The sequence below is a fragment of the Rissa tridactyla genome, chromosome 15 (genome assembly GCF_028500815.1).
Source record: "Rissa tridactyla isolate bRisTri1 chromosome 15, bRisTri1.patW.cur.20221130, whole genome shotgun sequence".
Classification (NCBI taxonomy): domain Eukaryota; kingdom Metazoa; phylum Chordata; class Aves; order Charadriiformes; family Laridae; genus Rissa; species Rissa tridactyla.
In genome coordinates this window covers 10,667,562-10,685,274 of record NC_071480.1, presented here as the reverse complement: position 1 = coordinate 10,685,274, position 17,713 = coordinate 10,667,562, and the positions used below count along the sequence as shown (strand labels likewise).

Sequence of the window (17,713 nt, the reverse complement as noted above, 5' to 3'; positions counted from 1 at the left end):
TTCTATTTTCTTTCCCTCAGGAACAGAGTTATGCTGAGAACGTGTGAGCAGATAATAGCCTAATTCAAAACTTTGGGCCAGATGTCTTCAAAATCATACTATCACTCAAATTAGTTAAAGCATAAACAAACATTTGTGACTGACGTAGCGACTTCAAATAGGCTAACGCCTCAGTCGGCGTTACTCATTTTGGAACAGACTGAGAGAAAGAAGAATCAAAATGAAGCAGTTACTTGTGTTTGTCTCCTTTTTGGTCCTGATGACCACTTTTACAGGTAGGAGTTTATACAAAACAAACCTGCATATGTGTGTAGAGCTGCAGAGCATATTATAATAGCATTAGTACCTCAACCTTGTATTTTAGTATCTTCGTATTTCATTTTTAATACTTAACTATTTTTATCTTGTCGGCTTTTCATGATTTGATTTTTAACAATCATGCTATTGTATTTGATATTTTACTTTCTGTATTACCACACTGTAGTCATTTATTGTAAACCCAAAAAGTTTAATTTTACTAGCTTACTATTTTAATATTATCTTACCAAGGTCCTGCAAGCTAAATGTTCAATGCAGTCTCTCCTTTGCAACAAACGTCTAACTCATTACTTCGAAAAATAATCCTAAAATGTAAAGCAACACAGAAAAGAACAAAGAATCATAAGAGTTACTAACATCTGTGGTTAGATGGTGCTGTTATATTTTCTCATTTTAGAGAGTAACATGAATATGTAGGGTTTGCTTCATACTGGTAGAACTATAGAAAGCACAAGTATAAAAATGGTTTAAAATTCCACTCATATCTTCTGGAATGCAATATCCCCTGGGAAGGGGCTGTAATGAAAGAACACTTTGTATATAGACAAATATCAGGTTTGGAGACATTTCATTTTACAACTGACAGGTAAAATATTAACTTTTTGGTAATTTCAGAACTAATTTCTTCTTTTCTGTCTTTAGACACTTCACCAATTTTGCCTGAAAAAGATGCCAAACAGATTCTGAGAACTCGTCGTGAGGACAGACCGAGAAAAGCTGGTTTCCCTGATGAGCCAATAAGGGTGATTTATGATATTTATTTTTCAATTACATTAACTAAAGAAAAAACAACACCAAAACCCCCAAAACATTTGTGCTTAGTATTAAATTTCTATAGATTTAATTCCAAGCAATGCGTTATGAATATCACCCTTTTATGCAGCTGAGCTATTCCACGAAATATTAAAAAAACCCCTTACGTTCTTTCAATTACTACTAAGTAGCATTCTGTAAGTGCTGAATATTGCTCAGGAAATGTATGCTTGCAGAATGTGGAAATTATTTATCACGGTTCAAAAATGCCGATTAAATTATTGAGAAGAAAGTGGCTTTTCAGTTATAGAAATGTGGATTTCATCAGGTTGTTCCTGAAAAACTAACTAACAGGAAATGTCTTCTGCTTCCAGTACATTCTGCACTCAAGGCAGAAAGGAGATGTAGGTGTCAGTGGTCAGTGTGGAGATTGAGGTAGTTCTGAACAAGCTTTTAAAATCACTTACTTTTGTGCACTTATTCATGAATGCCATGGATAGGATGGTTTGTTATGGTGTTGCAGAAGTTTTTAGTTCCTCGCTTAATGCAACAGCATTGCTTTTGCATGCAATATTTACATTTATTTATTTCTAAACCATATTACAACAAAAGAAAAAGTAAAATAATTACGGAGCCTTCTGTTCTACTTGCTTTGACAAGATCTAACATATAATTCTGCACTTTTCAAGAGGTACTTAAGGTAGTTTAAAATTACTGCCTATTTCTTTCCAAAGTAAATAAACTGTGCTAAAATTACATGGTTCTGAAGAGACAAAACCCACAGAAGCTAGAAAGGACACAACAGATTGTACAAGGGGCTGAGTTCAGCAAGGTGCTGAACACTTCTGGATCCATAGGACACGAGGAGCGCCACGTACCTCGCAGGATTGAGCTCGGTGTGTGCCAGGCTCGTGGAGACAGCGTGGGCTTTTCCCTTCCCAATGGTTATTGCGTACCGGCCAACACAAATCCACCTGGGCATCCACCACTCCCGATGTACACTCTTCTTTGTCAAGTGTGATGGCCACAACAAATCAAAGCTGTCACAAGGATATGGCACCATGTTCGTTAACAGTCTTGTACAATGAAGGCTGTAAAGCACAGATAAAAACCAGAAGACACGGGCGTCTGCTGCCCGCAGCATTCAGGATTGGGCTGGTTCCTAAGGTGTTGTTAAATGAGCCTTGTAGTTTTTGCAAATTAGCGAGAATACAGCTCCCATCTATGCTTATGCTTATAATGTACTGCCACAATTATATGGCACATTATATAGTAAATATATATTAAATATAAAATAAATAAAACCGTAGAGAAGTTGGATTGCGTTAAATCCTGTACTGCAAGAAGTTACACGCATACATACGACACTCTTAGTCATATGGTTTAGTTTTAGGTAGTCCCATGAGGAGCAGGGAGTTGGACTCGATCATCCTTATGGGTCCTTTCCAACTCGAGCTATTCTATGATTCTAGGTGGGGAGTAGAAGTGTTTGATTACTGACCTCTGCTGCTCTCTCCTTGCCACTTTCCATCCCACCTTGATTAGTAGCAAACACTTGCTGAGAAATTCCAACCTTCTTTTGATTTCGTTTTTTCTTTTCTATACAGCAATGCTGGCTTTCTGTAAGAAAATCAAAACATAAGAATATTTCTTTTTCTCACTAAATGTCAAGGATTTCAGTAGAAAAGGAAAAATCTTCTGATAAAAAAACTGTCCCCCCTGCCACGTGGAACATGGAGATTTTCCCTTGTGAAGGAAGTTGCATGGAAGTTGCATGGCTGCTGTGTCCCTGGGCACAGTTCTGCCACTGGCTCAAGGAGAAAAACTGATTTTTTATGGATTCTTTGTAGCAGACTGAAATGAATGCTGGGATGAACCCACCTCTGTTCATCTATTTTAAGCAAAAGCTGTTTGTCCTAGGCCAGATCATGCTGAGCTGGGGAATTTAATTTGCAATTCTTTGTGACACTGTTTGACTTCCACAGTGCTGTTTCAGTTGAAAAGCCTGTTCAGTTACAGGCAGCAAGATCTGCCGTCTTTGATTATTTAAAAATGTCATTTATGTTATCAGCATGTTTTAATCTTACTTTGACTGAGACCCTGCTTTTTATCATGTGACATCTTCTCAGTCATATAGTTCTGTTCTCTGCAAGTTCATAATGCAGTCTCCCGGAGGGATTTGAGCCAAGACTCCTGTGCTGCGAGGAGAGAAGGCACAGTAAAAGGCAGGACACGACTGCTTCCTGCTGGCACCCAGCGTGCCAACCCTCTGGTCAGCACAAAGAGCAGGGAACTGGATAACAGCGGGAAGACTTGGCCAGCGCTACAGCTACCATTCCTACAGTGCCCACTGTGCAAAGCAAGGGGGGTGTAATTTAAAAAAACGTATCTAGTGTTCACAAAGCTTATGAGCCCACATGCGCTGGGACTGTAACTTTTTACGAGTAAATTTTGTTCCTGATGGAGGTCAATTTTTGGTACACAGCCCGTTTTAGTTTGATAACTTGTTGCTTACACCAAAACCCTATAAATTAGTATGGGAAATTCATATTATTTTATGTATCACAGAAAGACGAGTCAGCACTGATGCATGCCACTACTAGAAGCCTTCAGAGTACTGCCACACAGTGCTATACGGGGTTAACGGTTTTTCATCAGCAGGAATCAATTTTCAAAGAGGCTACAACAGACCTATCTGTGAGAATCCTTCTGCGCCCTCAGGACCAACAGAGGCTTCTGTACTGATATGCGAATAAGAAATGTGTATGCAGAATTCCTGATTTATGAATATTGTTATAATATGTTCTTGCTCAACACCCAGCATCTGGATGATGATGTCACTCATTAAATATTGCTAGGTTGGGGCAAGCTGACTAGCAACACCATTTCACTGTATTTGATAGTTTTAAGGGGTAAATTAATTGGTCTTGTATAAACTGTAAAATTCTCCTGCTTCGTTGGCCTGACATTAGACTTGAATGATTACAAAATTAAATTACTTTTTTCTTTTCTTTAAATAGGAGTATATGCTTTACCTTCAGCGGCTGGAGCAGAGATCAGAAGAACAATTCCTTGAACACTGGCTGAATCCACATTGCTTGCCACACTGCAACAGGGATTTAGTGCATCCAGTCTAATGGCTTTGCCTATCCCGCAATCGGTAGATATATGGCTTTCACAGTGTGTATTTCTTTCTTCACAATAAAAGGCAGAGCCACAAACCAGAAGAGGAGAGAATAACCAATGGCTGGAGGAAGTACCTTCTGCTGAAAGGTGTCTGGGTGGCAGGGAACATAAGTGTCCTAAGCATCAGCTGTGGCACCGTAGTTCTGTTCCTGTAAATAATGCATTTCTCTGCTGTATGGATAGAGCCTGGTGACTGCACAACATTCTTATTAATGTTGCTTCAGATTCCTCCCGTTTCTTTCCTTTCTCCTCGTGCTCCTTTTCCAACTCATCTATTTATAAGTCTTGTACTTGTTCACGTAGCTCTCAGTAGGGCTGTGCAGGATATCTCATCCTTGAGATATGTAAGATGCAGTCTGACCTTGTGAGCAGTTCAGCCTGTTCTGCAGTATCTCAGCTGTCATAATTTGCTAGCTGCTGATTTTTTAAATGGAATTCACTATTTAGTACACATGCTGGTAAACATTAACACAGAAAATTTTCACAGAGCTTGCATGGATTATTAGTTCTGTTTATGATTTTCCATATTAGTGCAATAGACAGCATCATTTGCTTTATTGCCTCCGTTTATCATATGCATCATAGAGTTCAATGGGAAAATATACTCCAAAGCACAGCTCAGAAACCAGGCACTACTCACAAGCCCATCAGTGGCAAAATGACACATCCCCATAGTACTCTGTGCACATTAGGTCTGCGATATGGCCATCCTTTTTTTAACTTGTGTGTTTTACATGCAGTTATATCAACTTATCACTACGTTAAAAAAATGTGATGTTTGGAGGTAAGGAACATATAGGATTGTAAAATATAAGTATTCGTCATAAACTCTTCCGATTACCCAATAGCTGTTTATGATGCCAAAAAAAAAGAAGATATACCCACAACTGTATGCTTTTAGAACAGGATAAGCCTTTCTGCTCACATGCTTTAAACAGACGTGAAAGTTGTCAACTGGGATAAATTTGGATCATCACCATAATAGCGATGCTATATCACTCACACTTTTTAGCATAAAAGTTGCAGATTTAGCTCCATTCTTTCAAAAGCATTTAAGCACTAGAATACAGAGATGGTGTCTGTCAGGGCTGATCTGTTTCAAAAGACAGAAAGTTTGTCTGCTTAAAATTCTGCTATTTGTACCTGTACATATCTAAATACCTTTGAAAATCTGGATTTGGGGGTAGATTCAATGGAGCTATGTTAATCCTCGAAAAGCCAAAGGTCTGAAACTTATTTAAAAACAAAAACATAAAATTCCCAAACCTTAGCCCTAGGAGGTAAGTTGGCAGTTTTCAAAAAATCTTCCAGCTGAGACGCAGTTGAAAGCAGGCTCACTTAGCTATTGTAATTCTTCACAATAGCTGCTCACAGGCGATCGTGAAGAATTAATGTTAGAAAAGAGCTTAAATGATTTGAAGCCCTTTATACGTTGTTAGTATGGCCAATGTCAGCATGTTTTTTATTATATTTTCTTTTTTTTTTTTCCTGCAGATCTCTTCATGGGCGCTGAAGAGGATGCATACTATGATTGTGTTAAGGAGGACAAGGTTATTCCTGCATTGGCTACGTGCTCATTGTAGAGCTGAACCTCTTTGCAATACAGTGCAATCCCGGTGATATAGCAGAACTTCGAACTATAAATGGCTAGATATGTTATAGACCACCATATATTTTCTACCAGTAATGATTGCATGCGTGATTAAATCAATCATGGGTTTCCCCCAGTTTCTGCGGTATGGGCAAGAACGACTGAGTGATTAGTCCTAGAGTATGCTTTTTAAGGGTACAGCTTCAGCCTGTCTGAAGCAAAAGGAACTTAGAGGGAGAGGTCCATAGAAAATTGGAGAATATAAACGTGAAGAGAAGGCCAGCTTTCTGGACTTTGGAGGAATCCTTAGTTACAGTTTTGTACGTTAAATAACAATATTGTATGAATACATAACTTTTATGCAACACTAATCTACATGTAATTGCCTGATGAGTATTTCATGTATTGTTTCATAATAAAAGCTTGATTCAAATCCGTTTTCAGATTATTTTGTTACCTTAGTTTCCCATACTATATACTGACAAAAATCACTGGAAGTGAGGCTGAGTATTGCAAAGTACTAAGGAAACACCAGAGGACTTTCTAGGATCAGCAGCTGGGAAGCACTATGGAACAGTCCAATCATTTTGTAGTTTCTCTGCACAACTTTTCCCTTTCCTTTATAATTCTGCCAGGTTAGGCACATGTATGCAGCCATCCCTTTTCTGCCTGCGTGCCTTTATAACTTATGCCTTGGTATAGAATACTTCGTACAATGAGATGGTAAACATATGATACCAGCAAAACAACACGAAAAATGTCTTGATGGCTCTTACATGTCTGTTGAGATCTGTAACGGCAATAGAATTAGTTATGAATGGACCAAAGTTACCTTTCACAGTTCCTCACTGTATTCCTCACTGTGTTCCACACACATTTGGTAGGCTGAAATAGATCAACAGTCCTTCTAGTATACTTTCTTTCCAGTAAGAGAGCTTTCCTAGATGACTCCAAGGGAATAATTTAAATCTCAAAGCATCAAAGGCTTGCTTTCCCCTGCTGTCAAGATGAAATCATAGATTAAATCTGGGAGTGTCAAAAAGTATTATCAGCCTGCTATTGTGTGTTTCATTCATAATACTCTCCATACATTGATCTCAATTTGCATATCTCCTGAAGTTAAAGTCATTAGGTGAAATCCTGGCTATGCAGTGCAGTTCAGTGAAAAATTCATGCCGATCCCAATTACGCCAGCTTTCACCCAGTGAAAGTTGATTTAGGTACTTCTCAGAAATAAAAGAGCTCCCACCTAGTTATATTCAGACATAAGTCAGATAACTAGAAAGGTTAAATAGTAGCTCCTAGGTCTGCCTCAGTAACACTGAGCTAATCCTAAAGCAAACACGTGCAATAGAGTTTGTTTATTGTTTCTAAGTTTGCTTTTCCACATTAGGGTTGAAGGATCTCATACAGGTATCTCCAAAGAAAAGTTAAGTATTATAATGTCTGATGTACAAAGAAAAAACTAGAAACATAGAAAGATGAAGTACTCTGAGGTGCCTGTTCCATGCTCTCTCCCACTTCATAAGGGAAAAAAATTTGGTACAGTGTTAATAGTCTTTAGCCCACATTTATGTCAGGCCGATTCATGTAGCCAATGGGCAAAAAAGACAACCCATGTTGGCACTCAGGTTCAAATCAAAACCATTACCAGTGTTTCTACAATTCCAGCATTTAAGCTTCTTTACAAAAGTAAACTCCCTCTTAAAACTATCTACACTTCTATAGTAGAACTGATATGAAGTACGACCTGGTCCACCAAGATAAGAAAAACAGCAGACACCATACAGGAAAGTTTGAAACATAAAGGGAGAAAAAATGTAAAGAAAAAGAGAGAGAACAGAAAATTATAAGGGAGAAGAAGAAAAACCTAGACTGAAGCCTATCAGTGCCTCCGTAATCCTGTGATCATGAAGAACATAGCCAAGATATTTCTTTTTAAGACATCCAGCTCTTCTGCCAGATTTAGGAAGCCAAGTCCTCCATTCATACAAATTAATTTGGGCCCTGCAAGTAAACAGAGAAACACCCTTCAAGCTACCCGAGAGACAGACGGAGAAGAGGAGGCCAGCACAGCGCAGCAGACTCTCAGAAGTTTGCTCAGCACTGGCAAACCCTGCAGTCTAAAGAGAGCGGTAAGGCACGAGTGCGACTGCTTTAGACTATTGCCATGGATGTAGCAGCCCCTCATCCTGCTTATTATGCATTTCTGTAGGTCCCTGAAACAGACACAGTGTTTTACATGTAATCCAGTGGACTAACAGAATCATAGAATCATAGAATCATAGGGTTGGAAGGGACCTCTGGAGATCATCCCGTCCAAGCCCCTGCCAGAGCAGGGTCACCCAGAGCAGGTTGCACAGGAACGTGTCCAGGGGGGTTTGGAATGTCTCCAGAGACGGAGACTCCACCACCTCTCTGGGCAGCCTGTGCCAGGGCTCTGCCACCCTCAGGGTAAAGAAGTTCCTCCTGATGTTTAGGTGGAACTTCCTATGCTCGAGTTTGTGCCCGTTACCTCTTGTCCTGTCTCTGGGCACCACTGAAAAGATCCTGCCCCCATCCTCATGACACCCACCCTTTAAGTGTTTGTAAGTGTTGATAAGGCCCCCCTCAGCTGTCTTTCTTCCAGACTGAAGAGACCCAAATCCCTCAGCCTTTCTTCATAAGAGAGGCAGGCGTTGAATAAAAGAACAGGATCTTAGGGTCAGGTATAAATAAATAAACTCAAGTATTTATTATGACTCATCAGTGAAAAAACTCATACATACTTAGCATAAAAGGTTAACACTGCATAAACTTTATACTTAGTTATAGCTACAGAAATCATGTCACCAAGCTTTTTCCAGAGTCCTTCAGTGTGGCTCCTCTACTGTGCTTTTATTCTCTTCCTTTACAAAGACCTTTCCCTCCAAGCCATGCTGTGATTGAAATCATCTGAAGTTGAACTAGATCAAGGACTAGTTGGAGGTTTATTTCTATTCATGTCTAAAATCTTGAGAAAAAATGCTAGACTTTTATATCTGCATGCAAACCATTAGCTTTCCTACTGGGTGAAGATTTATGATAATCTATATGACATTAAGTAATTAGAATTTACATATAAAAGCCACGAGAGCGCCTATTATAATGAAAAAAAGGAAAAACAAATGTTCTGAAATTTGTATACTGAAGATGGAAAAATTGGCAAAATAGTTGATTTCCAAATGCTTTTACAGAAAAGGATTACAACAGACTTGGGAAAATCTTTCATCCATGAACGAGATAAACATATCATTAGCTTTAATCGCTGAGTTGTTTTATATTCAATGTCTGCTAACTTTGTCTTTCCTCACCTGAAAAGCTGCCCGCTAGATGCCACTGTTTCTGCGTATAAACGGCATCGCAGCCCTCAACGGCTGTTTGACTGAAAATACGGCATCCCTCCCTCTCCCCCCTTGGTTTTTTACCCCTTTTCTTAACTAACTTAATGGCATGACAATATCTTAGAACGTTTATTATCTTTAGCAGCTTGGGGGACTATGTGTTAGGTGCTGTACAAACCTGTACTGAAAAGGCAGACGGTGCCCAGGGCCTGAAACGCAGTACCCTCTATAAAGAGCAGATAAATACTATCAATCAGCTCTAATTTAAATACACAACAACCAGGGAAAAGAGACAAAGGCTGGCACTTTTGAAAGCATCGACTTCTTCAGCAAGACCAAGACTAAAAGATTTTTTCACAGCCAGGTAAGTAGTATATGAAGTAGTTCTACCCTTGCCACTAAGCAATCTGGCAGTTCGGCCAACTGGCTGTTTCTACCAGGCTGCCTTACCTTCCTGAAGAACATGCACTAGAAATACTTATTAAGACTGAAATTTCCACAAATTTAATTGAAAGTAAGTAAATCACTTGCTCTATTAGCAGTTTGATTTCACAATGATGATGGTAATGGAAAATGCAAAATTAAACTGACCGGTTTGTAGTTTAGATGATACAGTGTTTGCTGCCTTCTCATGGAGGCCGAACAGGTGAATATCCTCTTCTGTTCCCCACAACAGCACTGCTTCTCCGGAGCGTTTCTGAAGAGTGACCATGACAGACAGAGACAAAACAAATGCCTATCCCTATCTGAAATGAAGTAATGTGTATGGAAACATTTCCCTGCAGTACTTTGAGGCATTTTTTGCAATAGTTACAGCCTTGCTTTGAACGTTGGAGTCTGGTTTTGAATGAAGATTTCTGTTGCTCTGTCTCAATGAATGAATGCATAAATAACTTCTGAAGCAGTGGAGTGAAACTGGATTGATTGAATGTGATCACTGCAGTAGGAATCTAGCTTCGAATCTCAGTAAAAACTTATTTTTTAATGACTAAAGAGATCAGAGTGGACTTTAGAAGGTTATCTGAGCCTTTTATGGTCTACAAAGAGTAGAAAATCTTGTGAGAACTGTGTGTCTTGAGATTTCTGGTATGTGACTAGAAATGCTGAGTGATCTGTCTCCTTTCTGGCATTTTAATCCTTTTTCAGGTCTGGGGGTAAAGATGTGTATTAAAATGAAAACCAGTAAAAAGCAGAAAAGGTTCAATGAACTTTGAGCTAATACAACTATCCTTATTCTATCAAATCAGCATGTCCAGCCCAGTGTATACTCAACATGAAACCAAAAGCACTAGTATTATTCCAAATCTCAAGCTCATCTTGGTACTTCCTGTCTTTTTTTCAGGATATTTCAGCAAGCAATGATCAGTTGAAGTACATTTTTTTTTTCCCCCAAATTTGGGGGCGATTTGGATCTAAGGATCTGTTTGGGCATCTCTCTTTTTTTGCACAATGTATATATCCAGGGCATCATACACACACCTTTACTAAACTGACTGAGCCAACCTTAAATATAGGAGATCTTAGATCAAAGACAAAGAGGGGCAGAATATTGCTTCATTCTGATTTTTTTTCAGAATAAAGAGCAACTATTGACTGGCTTCAAAAAATGAATTCAGTAAAGTGCTCCAAACGTTCTTCTGGCATAAGAACAGCTTGCTCCCACCTGCGCTTCGCACCACTCAAGGGCTGTTTCATAAGCTCAGCACCATGCAGGAATTCCCCCTTCCTTGCAGAGCACAGCATCGATCCATTCCCCCTTCCTTGCAGAGCACAGCATCGATCCATTCCCCCAGGAGACCCTTTGCAATCATGGGCAAGATCTGACATTAACAATGTCATGAGGAGGAGTAAGATATGTAAAACCACAGGATTTTAAGCAAAGAATTTATTGGTTTTACCTCACACTCACACAAATCTGGAGTCTGAAGTTAATCCAGGCTAACAGTATGGCCGTCGACTCCATTATTTGTATCAGCTTGTGCTGGGAAGCAACTGGGGACATTGGGCAATACCTACCATGTGATTCATAATGGGAGAAAGATTTCCATCCTACTGTTATGCTTCTGTTATGAAAACATGGCTTATAAGCCTACAAGTAATTAGCAGAGCACTTTTTTTCCTGGCAAAGACTCTCATCAAGGTTCTGGGAAAAAAAAAACCTAGTAAAGAAGAAAGACTAGCAGTGAGGGACAGCCACAGGAAGAGCCGCAAAAAGGGTTTTGTGCTCAATGTTTTGGGGCCATGGTACGCACAGGAACAGCACTGGACTCCTGTTATCTGTAGGGAATGGAACACTCCATCAACGCAGGGTCAGGCTGTTTCTGTAGTCATGGAAGAATACTAGTATGATGAATTTATAGGTCCAATGGAAGACTCTTTAATTTACAGGGAAATGACAAGGCGTCTGTGGCCAACTTGTATAAAATTTACTTCTTTATACCTTAGTTACATGCCATTGAATATTTACTCTGAGTCTGCGGATATATTTATCATTCATGCAGCATCCCAACCCATCAAAGAGCCCTACTCAGAGTCGGATGTGTTGGATTCCTCGCCTTTCTAAAAATGAAACTGCAATGACTTTAAAAAAAAATATCTTTTCAAATGTTATGTTCACAAAGCAAATTCTTCCTGCAAGAAACTGACAGATATTTAGGGTTAAATAAGGACAGATTTCTGCACCGCAAACAAAGAGTATCAGGAGACAAACTCTTTTGTTCACACACCAGCTAGATGTGTGGCTACCAACTATACGTATAGGAAATTGTTCACAGCAATACTGTGCGGCTGTAGATTTGATTTATTTCTAGTCTATGTTATGTTATTTTATACTGTCCTCACTGTGCCATTCTGTATTATCTACGGTTACTATTTTACAGTACAGCTATACTGTATAATTGTATGAATTTCAAACGGCACCATAGAGGAAACTCTCAGACTGCACAACAGACAAATACCACGATTTACAATAATGAGAGGCCTTGAGCCTGAAAAAGAAAAAAATTAAAAATATAATTAAAAAAATAATATTCAGAGCCTCATTCTGTAAAATACAAGTAAATCTTGCCCCTGGAAGTTACCCAGTGAATTCCAACCTTGCACAGGAGTGAAGTCGCTGTCGTACATGGTACTCAAACATTATTTTTTTTTCTGTTGTTACCAAATGCAATTTTGGTAACTCCTAAATATACTCATTTCCCTGCTAACACAGGTGCCAACAGGCTGCTATTAAGAATACTGTCTGGGATGGATCAAGGTTGAACTGCTACTGGTCATCTCCTAGACTAACATGAAGAAACCAGAATCTCATCTTTCATTCAGAAAACACAGTTCTAGCCCCATGGGATATAAAGAAAAGCTTGAAATATGAATTGCATACAGCAGATTCTGCCTGTGTCTTTGGGGAGGAAGCAGTTCCAAGACATGTGATGTACCTTGTTCTTTCCAATTCTGACATTTATTGGCTATTCTAAGGAGGGCCAGGTTAAAGTCTGAGGGCGAGAGGCGGCATGGGACACCATGGCAGGCCACAGCTCAGCCCTGCCAACCATGCCTGAACATTCATTCATTTTCCAATTGTGAAACCCACAATTTTAGGCTCACAGGCAACAAACTTCATTTCAAAGCTAAAGCAAAACAAATAAAGGTAGTAGATTTGTGTCTATGTTTGTTTTCATATAGGTATACATTTACAGATATTATAATGTAGTCTAAATTAAAGAAATTAAGCTTATGTTTCAACCATGGACAGATCTGAATTGCATTTTGGCATTCCAGCTGCAGAAATTAAGGTTTTCAAGAATGTTTTCTGCCCAGAGTAATTTATTTTTAAGTCCTCAATATTTGAGAGCATTTCAGTGATACACAAAGTATTGCTAACATCAAATCTATAGCACTGGGGGAGGTTGGGGGGGCTGGGGTGTTAATATTTGGTATTTTATAGAAGAGTTATAGCAGAGACAAAACTTTTTTTTCTTTTTTCCTTTTTTTTGCCCCCCTTCTTCTCTGTTTACCATTTGATGCTTTAGAGCTGCTCAGGGAAAGAGAGAAAAACGTCTTCTATTTCACATTGCACAGCTGTTGCACTGCTCGAGAAAAACATTTTAAATATTAATAATGCTTTGGGGCTAAAAGCGTTTCTTAAGAGGCACTTCAATGCAATGAGTTTCAGCAAAGTGAACCAATCACAGAAATAGAGTCAAAGACCAAAATCCCTCCAGCTGATAGTATGCCAGTTTATTCATTTTTTGGTGCATGCCTACAGAACTCATTATATGTGATTGTACCACTTACAGCTTTCCAGTCCAAACTCAGTAAAGAATCACCCATCGATGCAATAGATTATGACCTCTGGAGTCAGAAAGTTATTCCTTTTCTCACCCCAAGCTTTACATGTGAACTGGCCTATCTCGGTTCTCTCCTCCACACACGCTTTAGTGAACTGGGGATACTTCGGTGCAGTTTAGGGAGCTTTTATCAGCTGCACAGCCTCCTCCACTAGATAAATTCTGCAGCTGCGGTTAAACTGCCCAGGGAGGTTAAAGCTTTCTTACCCAGTGCTACTCATGTGTCTAAGGGTGTATACAGCAGTTGTCTCATTTAGCTCTGCCGCCGGCCACGCTGTGTACTAGTCATTCCAGCTGCACCTAGAGGTGACTCATCCCAAAGGTACTCACAGTGTTCCGTGCCACCCAAGAAAGAAAGAGGTGTTTCCTTCAAACAAAATAGCCTGGCAGTAGATTTCAAACAGGGCACCGAACAGAGGGTATTGCTTTAGCTTTGGCTAGGATCCATCCCAAGGAGGCATGGTTCTAGCATGGATGATATACTGGCTGGGCTCACTAAGGGCTGCAGCATTATTTACACACTCAGACCGCTGACGCATCTTCAGTTCTGCTTTGAAAAGGAATCATGCTGCATGCCTGAAATTCACGGCTGCCAAGGGGTAGGAGGAGGCTACTTCCATCACTTTACTTACCAGCGATGACTAATGTTCAAGCCACCTAGTTAATTTATTCCCAAGCTTTTAATTCTGCTCCACGTGTATCAACAGCTTTGCTGTTGAAACCACACTCTCTCAGGAGCAGCTCTGAAGCGAAGAGCAGCTCTGGGTCCAGCCTGTCGGCAGCAGCACACACAGCGCCCAGCACTCGCCTGAGCAGAGGGAGAAATGGATTACAGCTCGGGGCTACACAATAAATCACCAGCACAGAGAGGGAAGCACAGGGACAACAGAAATACCAAAACGTGCTTTTTTAGAACATGACTCCTTAAATTAAACAGGACAAGAAAATATATGAAATGACAGCAAAGTCACTTTTTCCTTAACTGTTGCTCCAACTTAAGCCCACACATGTCTCTCATTTATTTTCAACTTTGCTCTTCTGCTATCTCTATCCTGTAAGAGCTGGTTACAGAGCATTATCAGCAGAGAAGGACTACAAAAGATGCTAGGTATTTATTAGCGTATGCACTTTTGGTAATTTCCTTTTATTTTTGGAATTCCATTACAGAAGTGCCTAATGTTCCCTGTTGAAACTTAAGTCCTGTTACGGCGAAGAGTGTACAAACATCTCCCCCTATAATGTTGCAATATATTATGTAGACAAACTTACTAACTCTGGACTGCAATGTCTGCGTTCACCCAAGTGTTGACAGAGTTGCTCAGATGTTGCCAGCAATTGGAGCGGTTACTGAAAATCAGGGAGATCAGCATTTACCATAACATTAGCATTCTGACATTGTTCACTTCATTTGCCTCCAGATTTTACTACCTACAAACCTCACCTTCTGATCTCCTTTGCTATCACACAAACAATGTGTGCCATTGCTCAAATTGATTGTTATTAGGCTGGGCTACTCAGGAACTATAAATACATCACCTTAACTATCCTAAAATTTTTAGGGTGGAATAATGAACTGCACGCTCTGAGCAAACCAGTAAATAAAGTATCTTAATTCTGCTTAAATTAACACTAAGAGTTTGCATGGAACTAAAAAGCTCTATAACTGTACATTATTATTTATTAAGAGCCAGACTTTCAATAGAACCTTAAGCTAAAATTGAAGAGGTAATGCTTCCAAAAATGCAAGTTCACATCAAGAAGCCGTGTGCACCACTCAATTAATGGAGACCCAGCCTCCCCAAACCCACGAGTAAGGCAGCCTGCATGTATGTGGGCATGGAAAATTGCTCAGCCAAAGTTTATATAAGGAAAATATTATAAAAGGACACTATTCTAAAAGGAGTGTCATAAAATTTGATGTGCCTATTTCAAAAGCATTTGGAACAGATATTCCCCCCCCTCTGACCAGACAGAAATGTCTTTGCTTCCAGCTTTAATCCCAACTCCAGGGGAAAAAAAGGAATTACACTTTCTGGCATTTTGGAGAAGATGGGGCAAAGCTGGAAGGAGCCCATGTGGGAAGAAAGCTGAGGGGGATGTGAATGGAGGGAGTGAGGGCTGGAAACAGAAGACCTTTGGCTGTATTTTGATTGAATCAGGTGAGGCCAGCAAGGACAAACACTGAGAGCAGAGAGTCCCTGCCTATGCTCTGTGTGGAAACAGTGTCCCAGCTTTGCTCTTTGATCCTGTACTTAATTCAATCCAGGGACAAATCAGAGTGAAACTGGGTGTGTGTAGGTGCAGGTGTGCACGTACGTTTGGGGGATGGATGGGTGGAAGGCTGGAGACAATGGGCAATCGGTGCTGCCCCTCTTCCCAGCACGTTTCACCCCTGCACTGCCCCAGCCAGCTCCCATTGCTTTCACACCTTTCCAGGGCCCAGGTCTGACACACGGAGGGGCTTTTTTTCCAAACCCAAGTGCTTATAGGAGCAGAGATTTCAATTACGAGAGATGATTTTTTGGGATGCCTGATTCCCTCATGATGTGGCAGTTTCACAGGGTGGTTACAGTCCCAAGGGGCTACACACTCCCGTCACTCATGAACCTGCTTGCTCTGGGGCTGCCCAGCACAACGGTCTGCTCGGCTGTAGCCCACCCGTCCGTCTGTCAGCCTGTCACGTCAGTCAGGTAGTCCACCGGCATTGTCTGCTTGCCTCAGAACCGTGCCAGGTCATCGCATCAAATGATGGCTGTAACCCTTCCTGGCTCGTGTCATGCACTAGTCTGGATCACCCAACAGATCTGAGTAAAGATCTTCAAACTTAGATGAACCCAAAGAAAGTTTCTGTTGCTGATAACAGGCCAAACCAAACCTGCTTGTGGGACAAAACGCTTTTGCAGCGAGACCGTGCCAGACTCAGAGAAGCCCAAGGCAGCATAAAGTAGTTCTTTCTCCTGCGCTCTGAGGATCTCTTGGCCCACAGCGGCGATGCCTCAGGGATTATTGTTGGCACAGTCCTTTCCTGCTGCCTCCAGAGCTATTGTCCTGTGCTGACCGAGGAAGATTTGTCCTGTCTCATAAGAGGAAAGTAGGTGAATTGGCAGAGAAAGGGCAGCGGATACCAGTCTGAAGGCACCATGGGTCTGTCTTCTCATTGCGTTTGTCCTTTGGTCACCTACAGGACATACGTTATCCCCTCTGTTGAACTATGGCCCATGGGCCCCTGAGACGTGACCTACAAAAAATAGCTAGTATAGCAATCTCTGGTTTAGTCCATATAATGAAAAATGAGCAACTGCCACAAATTCTGTCTAATTACAAATTTCTTTTTTTCTATCCCTAAAATGACTCTCTCAGTATTATACACAAATGCCAAAAGGCTGTTGCAGAAAAACCCCAGAATACTGAGTTTGTTGGCCTTTTTTTGCCTGGAGAAGTTTACACTGTGTTGTATGGTTCTCCAGTTCAATATTGTTTCTACTTCAAGAATTGGGAACTCTGTCTAAAAGAAAAGTGTCTATTTTAAATTAATTGAATTTTTAATTGTGTCTCATGTAGCTGTGTCCACTTAGCTGCAGTGTCTGTGTGTCTTTCTTCGTATTTTGATATATGGCAACAATACAGAAATGCTGCATTCTGGGATATGAAGTGGCTCAGTGGAGGAGGATATAAACCAGACGTGTAACATATCCAGTGCGCACTCAATGTACCTCCTGTGACCTGTCTGGAGATGATACAAATACAATCATTTTTTGAGACAAAGAAATAGAAATTAGCTCCAAAGGCAGGGAGGGAATATAACAGACCAGAGCAGTTCAGAGAATAAGAAATAGCTTTACGCTATCAAAAAATAATAATAAAAAAAAAAACAACAAGAAAGAGCACATATTTTCTAAAATTTTGTAAAATAAAAAACAAGCTTAGTGTCTTTCGCCCATGTTTTGATTAAAACCATGAAGATAATTCTCTGCAGGAACCTCCAGTTTGTTTCATAGAATCTTTTGTTAATCTCTGTGTACCATGTACCTCAGAGCATAGCTACGGTAAAGCTGCAAGCCTTACTGTCACCTTAAGTTTTATCCTAATAGTGCAAGTATTTCCCATCAGACCAGATTTTAGTAAATTGATAGTACTCCCCATGGCAAGTCCTAGCA

The 17,713-nt window shown here is 40.2% G+C and overlaps 1 protein-coding gene across 1 annotated transcript; it reads left to right on the top strand.

The window, feature by feature from the left end:
- The first annotated feature begins 220 nt into the window (after positions 1-220).
- On the top strand, positions 221-4,223 carry C15H17orf67 (chromosome 15 C17orf67 homolog). Its single transcript, XM_054221988.1, has 3 exons — positions 221-275; positions 961-1,061; positions 4,092-4,223. The coding sequence occupies exons 1-3, from the start codon at positions 221-223 to the stop codon at positions 4,206-4,208; spliced, it is 273 nt and encodes a 90-aa protein (XP_054077963.1). The 3' UTR covers positions 4,209-4,223.
- The last annotated feature ends 13,490 nt before the right edge of the window (positions 4,224-17,713 follow it).